At 40.7% G+C, this 9599-nt stretch overlaps 1 protein-coding gene and 1 long non-coding RNA gene across 2 annotated transcripts; both read right to left on the minus strand.

The window, feature by feature from the left end:
- Window positions 1-546: 546 nt before the first annotated feature.
- Window positions 547-1971, minus strand: LOC105097895 (large ribosomal subunit protein uL4-like). The gene is given in 2 exon segments (XM_064494996.1): window positions 547-1124; window positions 1126-1971. Coding segments are annotated over 2 exon segments (1302 nt in total). The 5' UTR covers window positions 1921-1971; the 3' UTR covers window positions 547-617.
- A 2545-nt stretch (window positions 1972-4516) lies between these two features.
- LOC105097841 (uncharacterized) lies at window positions 4517-7830 on the minus strand. The gene is made up of 2 exons (XR_004142186.2): window positions 7696-7830; window positions 4517-4795 (listed from the first exon to the last, which is right to left on the minus strand). It is a non-coding gene; the product is annotated as an uncharacterized LOC105097841 (long non-coding RNA).
- Window positions 7831-9599: the final 1769 nt, after the last annotated feature.

The raw sequence follows: 9599 nt of genomic DNA on the forward strand, positions 1-9599 counted from the left end.
CCATGGAAAAAAATACCAACTGCTATTTACTTCTGGAGTATTTTTTATGTGAGAAAAGAAATCCGTGTTTGTTTACGTTACACTTGGTTGAATTTTATACTATTTTCAGCCAGAAGCATTCCTAACTGGTACACTGTGTCAATATGGATACATCTCAAAAAATGTTAGAAGATATAAAATGAAAAATGTTAAATGAAAACATTGATATGGCCATAGTATATTGTTTATACAAATTTAAACACTTTTTTTTTTTTGTCTTTCAGTTAAGCAAGTCTTTATTCAAAATAACGCCATGGAAAAAGATAGCACAGGTCAGACTCTGTCCTGAGGAAAATAAAACAATACTATCTTTTGCTGGTAAGGAGACTTAAGGATTGGTATTAAATCTCCATATATGGTAATGTGTACTTTTTTATATATATTTTTATTGAAGTATAGTCAGCTTACAATGTTGTGTCAATTTCTGGTGTACAGCACAATGCTTCAGCCATACATGAACATACATATATTCGTTTCATAGTCTTTTTTTTTTTTTCTCACTACCACTTTGATCAGAACTTTATTCAAACTTAGCTGTCCAAAATAATTTGACCTCCACGGAATAAACAAATTTAAGTTTATGCAACAGCCTTCTTTTCTTCTGTGGTGGGCTTCTTTTCTGCAGGCTTCTTGTCAGCTGCAGGCTTCTTGTCAGCTGCTGGCTTCTTGTCAGCTGCTGGCTTCTTGTCAGCTGCTGGCTTCTTGGTCGCTGCAGCCTTTTTTCCCACCACAGGCTTCTTCTGCTTTTTAACACCAACAACCTTCTTTCCTTTCTTTCCCACCACAGGCTTCTTGCCTGGAACCCCCTTCTCGTCTGATTTGGCTTGTAGTGCTGCTGCTGCTTTATCCATTCGGATCTTGTGATTCTTCGCCTGGCGAAGAATGGTGTTCCGTCGCATGGTCTTTGCATATGGGTTTAGCTTCAACATGATTCTCAGATTTTTCAGTGGATTCTTCTTCAGGACTCTGCGATGAATCTTCTTGCGTGGTGCTCGGAGGGCTCTTTGGATCTCTGGGCTTTTCAAGATTCTGCTAAGGTCTGTATTGAGCATCTTGTGTGTGGGGAGGTTGTAGTTACTCTTCAGGGGAGGCAGCTTTACGCCACGTGCCATACAGCTCATCTAACTTGCAGAAGGCACTTTCAGTCCAAATGCAGAAATGCCTCACATGCCCACCCGGAGCAAGTTTCAAAACATTCAGCTTGCTTACATTAAGCAGAGTAATTCCAGGGATGTTTCTGAAGGCCTTGATGATACCATTGTCCTCATTGTAGATGATGCAGGGTCCCCTGCGCTGGGTACGGCGCCGGTTTCTCATTTTGCCTTTGCCCGCTCTCATTCGCTGAGAGGCATAGACCTTAAGTTTCTTCAGAAGTAAAACAGCCTCCTTGGTCTTCTTGTAGCTTTCAACTTTATCTTCAACCACCAAGGGAAGTTCAGGAACTTCCTCAATACGATGACCTTTAGACATGACCAGCGCTGGTAAGGCCGAGGCAGCCAGTGCAGAGCAGATGGCATATCGCTTCTGCGTTGTGTTGACTCTCCGGTGCCAACATCGCCAAGTCTTGGTTGGTGCAAACATGCGCCCCCCACGACACATATTTCCAAAAGCACCCTGGCCAGAGCGGTGAGTCCCACCACCTCGAACCCTGGGGATTCGAGCTACAGCTCTGCCAGTACCCCAAGACTCAGCACTGGTTTGATGACCTGCTAATTCACTGACAGCATAGGGCTGTCTGTTGTTTTTGCGCAAGTTGGTGTGAACAAAGTTCACAATATCTGGTCGAATGGGAGCCCTGAACACGGCAGGCAAAGTGACATTTTTGCCAGATGACTCCCCCTTTTCAGAGTACACTGATATCAGTGGGCGAGCACACGCCATGGCGGGGAGAGGAGAGAGCCACTCTCCTCTCAACCCGGCGGCTCCCACAGGAAAAGCCATTTCATAGTCTTTTTCACCATAAGTTACTACAAGACATTGAATATAGTTCCTTGTGCTATACAGTATAAGCTTGTTGTTTATCTTACAAATTTAAACACATTTCGGTGACACTTTATATTATTAAAGTAATATAATTTGGATAATATATAGAAAATATAAAGTAATTTAATATGTCTAAAATCTAAAAAGTGTACTGGGAAAATACCAATATATCATGGTAGTGATGGCCTTTGCAGAGAGGAGATGTAATGGGACTCTGGGTTGCATCACGAGAGATAAAGGTACATCAAATTCATCTGTGATATTTTATTTCTTTTATTTAAAATAGAGCAAAAAAGTATGACAAAAATGTTAACAATCTTCGATCCTTGGTAGTGAGGACACAGGTGTTCATTTTATTATTTTCTATATTTTCCTGTATTAAAAGAAAAGTTCTCAAGGAGAAGGAGTAAATGATTCTACTATCTGTTTGAGGAGGAGAACTAAAGGAGAAGCTAAAAAGCTTAGATACCAGTGTGTCTGAGAGACCATTATCCTGTGCCTGGCCCTCTCAGCAAGCTAAGCCTGGAGGTGGTCCATTGAATTCCTCCAGATTGTTTGAGATCAGATGCAACGGGGAGTATGCCTCATTTTCTTGGGAAGGCGGTCACCAGCCTCTAAGCCTTACTACTAGCACGTTGAGGCATCAGGAGAGTAGAAATGGCTGCTTTGGGGATTTGGAAAGATGCATCCACAGGATCCAGAGTGCCATGAGAAACAGCAGAAAAATCAATCTCAGCAGATGCCAGAGCAAACGAATAATGACTTATGACCAGTCACCCCTTTTACCACTCAAAGTTCTAAATATGGGAGACCCTATATGGAATGGAATCAGCCCATCTGAATAATTTGAAGGAACATCTCATTTATTAAGATTATTTTTTCATTAATTTGGGGAAGTGGGGTTATTAAATATAAATTTCTTAATTATAAAAAATAAGTTTACATTTCTTGCCAACCTGAGTTTGTACACTCCCTACATTTGGATGTCTTTGATTTCCTTCAGGACATTTTTTTGCAAAATATTAGGAAAGTCCGTGTGATGTACTCTATAGATTCTTGTTTTCTTTTACCTTCCCCCCCATCTTAAGCATTATATGCTCTAATTTTTGCATTTCCTTTAATAGATAAGTCTCTATCTTTTTTTTAACATTTTTTATTGATTTATAATCATTTTACAAGATAAGTCTCTTTCTTTCACTGCAATTGGAAAGGAATTTTAAAAACCCTTTTTGGGAATCACTATCTGAAAACAGAGAGTCAACAAATTGTACATCACTTTGATAAACCCACTATAATTACTACTGTGGGGATTGGGTCAAGAAATAAAATGTGCCATGACAAGGACCATGTCAGATCTATAGAAAAGGGTCATCTCTGGGATCAAATCCAGTGTATTCGAGAAATGTTTGGTTACCAATCTCTTCATTCTTTGTGAACCAAGGCTTCCCAGATCAATCCTTGAGCTAGACACAGGTATCCTAAGTGTGGTCCAAGGCATGTGTGTCCTGTGCAACTGCCTCAGAACACTTCTACTTATAACCTATTGGCCGGATCTTACTCACGTGGCCACAACTAACATATAGAACGCTGGAAATGAATTCCTTTTTCTTAAAGGGCCATGTACCCAGATAAAAACTACAGTGGCTTATGCCAAATCTCTCACGACAACATAAATTTAAAAAGATTTGTTATACAAATACAGGGGTATCTCATGGAACCAGAACGCAGGAAGCCTGGCCCAGCCTGATGATGACCTTGAATAGGGACTCGTCAGGAATCAAGACCATTGTTCTTTTTATCTTTCTAGGAGCATAAAAGTCCTCAACTGTCAATGCCTTTCTCAGCCGACTAGCCCTTTGCTTGCTCATCCACACACATTCACTCGGCAAATACGTACTGAGCTCTTTGCAGGGACTGGGACTGTTCCAGACATGGGCATAGAGAGAAGAATCAAACAGACAAAAACACATATCCCCAAAATGGTCATCCAAGCCCCTCGAGCCTCTATGTCCTTTCAATTCCAAGGACCCACAATTTTCGGACTTCCTGTTTCTATTTCCCAATTCCTATTCTTCTACAGGATTAAGTAGGGGTCTTAAAACTCCAAAGAAAATTGGTTTCAGGTTGAAGTGGCACATACTCCTGACCTAGTATCAGCAGAGGCCACCGCTAAGCCTCAGATGCAGTGAAAGAAAGTTCTGGAGTCCAGCCAGACCACTTTTCTGACTTCTGTGTTCCAGGTGCCCCTCAGCTGTGCAGAAAGAGTTGTTTCTGAGGTTTCAGGTTGAGGCCTGGGAGCTGGGAGTCGTCGTGACAGTGGTAAAATGGCTAGGCTTCATGCAAAACATGGAGAAAGAGAGTTCAAGTCAGTATCTGCTGGAAAACTAAAGTACAAAACCAAACAGACAGTGCAAATAAAATGTCGGTGTGCAGGGGACAGGCTGAGGCACCAGAAACAGGTATGAGGAAGTGAGACAAACAGGAGGCAACAAGATGAGTGAGCAAGTGTAGAAGGTTTATTATTCAAACTTAAATCCAGAGGAAGGGCAGACATTAGGACTGGTCGATCCAGTGTTGCAGTGATGTCATGAGATCCAACCCCTTCTTCATCCAGAGTTAGAGGAAGGCTGTCCGCAGCAGTCAACTTTACACGCTTCCCCACTGTGATGAGAGAAAAAGAATGGCTTTCGGCAACTCTTTTTCAAGGGGTGAACTTTCCGAGAAACCTTCAGCAAACCCTTCTTAGTATAGGCCAGCCACTCAAGAAGCTTGTCTGTGAATGGAAGAGGGGAGAGAAGTAGCTGAGGGATCAAGGGAATAATTTGTTTTTAAATAGTGAAGGGACAGGATCATTTTTAAAATGCTGACAGGAAAGAGGCAAAAGAGAAAAAGGTAAAAGAGGGGGGTGGGGTGGGAATGAGGCTGGTGCCTGAGAAGAGGTTATTAGGTAGAGCAGTGTTTCTCAAACTTTAACATGCGTGTTATTCACCTGGGGATCTTGGAGTCGCCTGTGGGGTTCTATTAAACGCATATTCTGATTCAGTAAAGTGTGGAGTGGGGCATAAGAGTCTATATTTCTAACAAGTTCCTAGGTGATGCAAGTGCCGCTTGTTGTGGGCCCCATTTTGACTAGTAGGAATTTAGAGCAGTGGTTCTCAGACTTCAGTGTGCGTCAGAATCACCTTGTGGGCTTGTTTCAGACAGGTTTCTGGGACCCACTCCCAGAGTTTCTGATTTAGTACATCTAGGATGGGGCACAAGAATTTGCATGTCTAACAAGCTCCCAGGTGCTGCTGATACTGCTAGTCCAGGAATCACATCTAAGATTGATTTAGCGTGTAAGTGGAGAAGATCACCTTAGAAGAGTGATACCTTCACCATTGAAAAGATAAAGAAAATGCAAAGATTGACAGGGTTGCAGATAAGTTTGGAGGTTTCAGATTGACAGGGTTGCAGATAAGTTTGGAGGTTTCAGATTGACAGGGTTGCAGATAAGTTTGGAGGTTTGTCAGGAGGTAGGATGCTGAGGAATTTATTGCCCAATGGCCTGTATTTTCTCAGTGACGTAGGAGTGGAATCATCAGCTGAGAGCAAGGGAGAGGCTGATGACATAAGGAACTATAAATATTAGGTGAAGGCTTACTGCCTTCCAGTTAGCTCTTCTCATAACACCACACAAAAAGTCAATTTGTTTTGTTATGTATTAAAGGAGCATTTTGCAATTAATTCATCGAGACAAGTTGACCAGGAAATTATGTGGTACAGTGGAATAATTATTAAGATTTTCCTATGGCTGGTAACTAGAAACACTTGCTTTGGAAATTTCCAAGCCCAAATCTTGTTGATTATGTGCTTTGATGTAGAAATTTAGGAATTCAATTGGTGTTTGTTTGTTTGTTTTAATGGAAGTGCTGGGGATCGAATCCTGGGCATCATGTATGTTAAGCATGCCCTCTACCTCTGAGCTATTTTCCTCCCCCTCAATTGGTTTTAAAAAGCAGAATGGCATAGAATTTTTGAGGGGGTGGACTCTAGAAGAGAAGCTCTGGTTTCTAATCCGGCTTCATCACATACCACCGTGAAACCCTGGGCATGGGAGTTAACTTCCTTTAGCTTCGGTTTCTCACCAATGAGGACAATAATGGTACCCATCTCATAGAGTTGTTGGGAGAAATAAATGAGATAACACAGTAAGTGCTTAGCACAGTGCCTGTCACAAGTACTTCACCAAGTCAGTTTCTCTCTTTGAGTCTCACTTTCACAAGGGTCTCGTGAGGGGATTGGATTGTACCGATTTTAAAGCCACACTCATCTTCATCCATAATTCTAGGTGGCCATCCATGTGACGTTAAAAAAATATATAGTTGTTACTGTAATAACTAAAACTTATTTAACCATTTTTAGTGTGTGCTAGGCATTATTTTAAGTACTTTACACATATGAATTCAGCTGCCCCTCACAATAGCTCTGGGAGATGGGTTTTATTATTCTCCCCATTTTGTAGATGAGGAAGCTGGCACCTGAAGAAAATAATTTGCTCAAGGTCACACAGAAAATAGAGTTTGATTCCGCACAATCTAAATCCAGAGCTATATTCTCAACCACTTCAGAATATAGCCTCTTCAGGGCTCTGTAATGTGAATTCACTTCAGATTATGTGCCAAATAAGTGAATCAGAGGAGGCAGCTGTCATTTGGTATTAGTGCCTTTTAGGATTCCAGATCTAGGATATGGTTTCAGGAACAAGCTCTTTTTGTTTTGGGTCAGATCCCAAGATGACCTTGGAGTGACCACTAGGGTGTGGTATCAATTAACCAGATATTAGCTTTAAGCAAATTATTTCACATAAACCCTCAATAGTCTACTATTTAGATGCCAAATAATTTTTCTTATTTAATTGGACTGTTATGATACTTAAATAGTATTTTATGCAGATTGAAAGATAATAATGGTTATTTGTTGAATGCCTATTTCATACTAATTCCCTAATAGCCTTAATACAACAGCTTTGAAAAGGTAAATACTAATACATCACTTAACAGATAAAAATCTGAAGTTAGAAATTTGCTGGAGATCAAGAAAGTTTTCCTTTTTCTAAATTCTAGAATGAAAATAATTATTTCGAAACAAAGTAGTGTGCATTGAACTTTCACAACTTTGGGGGTCTGTCAATCTCCCTGTTAGGGATTTACCTTTAGTTTTTGAGGTGTTATTTTTATCTGGTTCTGGATAATTAATGATAATCTGGTTCAGCACTTTGTCTACTGCAGCAAAGAGAGGAGGAAACAAATCAATCAACAAACATAGAGTTAAATCCCCAAAGGACGAGTGACAATGTTATTGAGATCAGATCTGGGAAAAGATTCAGAAGATGAAATGAGATGAGGATATGTCAGAACTGTAGGGTAATTTCATAGAGATGATGGTAGGGAGTGAGGGAGGGGGTGCAGGGAGCTTCTCTGTTTAAAAGAAAGACATTTTCCTCCACCTCATCTGGCAATGGATTGATTTCCCTGCATTCATTTCAGAAGCTTGAATCTCATAGACTTTTCAGTGAGTGACTCTTTTGGACACGTTCCATGGGATAGAGTACAATGAATTCTTCCTCCCTCCCCCAACCCCCTTTCGACAAACACACCTTCCTACCCAAGACTAAGTTCATCTGGTCAATACCTTGCCTTTTTGGGCAGGATAGTCTCTCAGCTGCTCCATTTCTCTGAGGCCGCTGACTCTCAGCTCCATCCAATTCTCCAGTTTTATGACTGTTGAAATGGGAAAGTAAAAAAGAAAAGCTGAGATCGTCTAGGCTTTTCAGTCCTTTGGAGACTTGATCTGTTTTCTTTGGTTACACCCAGTTCCTCTTTCATTGGGCGAATAATAAATACACATTGAACATGTATTGTACACAGTGGCTTAGAAGTTATTGCATAATAGAGCCAAACTAGACCTGCTCCAGCATGACCACCCCAGCTCCCCAGCCTGGATATCATGAGACAGAATCCACTGCGACCTTATCTGAATATAGCTATATTCAGAATATCAGAGATACCTGAACAGTACACCAGAGTTTCGTCTCGAGACCAGCTGAATGAACTCACCCATCATTCTTGGATTTTACATCTCCTCATTTAGCTTCTATGTCTCCCACTCTTTTCCTCTCCTGTACTTCCAGACCAATGGCACTTTATCCTCTCTTTCCTGACTCATCCTCCCACTGCTCCCTTCCCTAAAAGACTTTTCCACTGTGCCTTTGGATATTTATTTCCATTATAAACCTACTCCTCCCCTTTCTCTTCTCCTCAATAATCTTCCCTCCCTCCCTTCTTGTTTTATCTTGAAAATCCGGCTTCCGGTGCTACTCGTTAGAACTTAGGGGACTCCTGGTTTCCCATTATCTGCACATCGTAGGGGCTGGAGGGAATTCTGAATTTTTCTCATTTCCATTATTACCAAACCAGTACTCCCCTCAGATGGGTAAACATTTCTCTACCACTTTCTTTCTCATCCACCAGTTTATGGTTCTTGTTTACATTTGTCGGAGCTTGTAGCTCTGAGTTCCTATCTGCCTCTATGTTGTGCCAGCACCCTGATAAATGCACTTTCCTTTGAAAGAAACATTAAACTCCATAACCCCACACTTCCATGATTTATACAACTCGAGTGACAAGTATTTTCACTCCAGGTCAACCAGACTCACACATGACCATGCTAGAAACTGCTCCATATTAGAAATCTTTGACTCCAGTGTACCTACCAGTCTCTATTTCCACCTCTACCAAGCCCTAACTTGTATTACTACTGTTCTCAGATCATACAGAGACATATAGGTTCTTTTTTTTTAATCCAGATTTATTGAGGTTGGACGGACAAATAAAAAAGAGACATATAGGTTCTTTTTTTAATTGAAGTATGGTCAATTTACAATGTTCTGTTAGTTTCTGGTGTACAGCATAGTGATTCAGTTATACATCTGTATATGTATTTTTAATTATAAGCTATTATAAGCTACTGAATATAGTTCCTAGTGCTGTACACTAGGACCTTGCTATTTATCTATTTTATACATAGTAGTTTGTGTCTGCTAATCCCAAACTCCTAATTTATCCCTCCCTACTGCAGACATATAGGTTATTTTTTCTTTTCTTTTTTTTTTTTTTTTAATGGAGGTACTTGGGATTGAACTCAGGACCTTGTGCTTGCTAAGTATGTGCTCTACCACTGAGCTGTCCCCGGTCCTAAACTTTTTTTCTTTTTTTTCCTTTTTTAATATAAATTCTTAATCTTTCTTCTTTTCCAGCCTGTCAGCCCCATTGCTGCCTTACTTCCTTCACTCTTTCTTTTTTCGTTTTCATATTCTTTTTCATTATAGGTTATTACAAGATATTGACTAGAGTTCCCTGTGCTTTACAGAAGACCTTCGCTCTTTAGTTTCACCTCCGTGTTTTATCACCTCAACTGCTCTCTCAGGAGCACTCTCACCTCCCTCACATCCCTTCCTTCTCCTGTCATCCTGGACATCAAACACCATCTCGAGAACAAATCCTATGCCGTCTTCTTAGCCCCTATACCAAAAATGA

The sequence above is a fragment of the Camelus dromedarius genome, chromosome 16 (genome assembly GCF_036321535.1).
Source record: "Camelus dromedarius isolate mCamDro1 chromosome 16, mCamDro1.pat, whole genome shotgun sequence".
In the NCBI taxonomy this organism is placed as follows: domain Eukaryota; kingdom Metazoa; phylum Chordata; class Mammalia; order Artiodactyla; family Camelidae; genus Camelus; species Camelus dromedarius.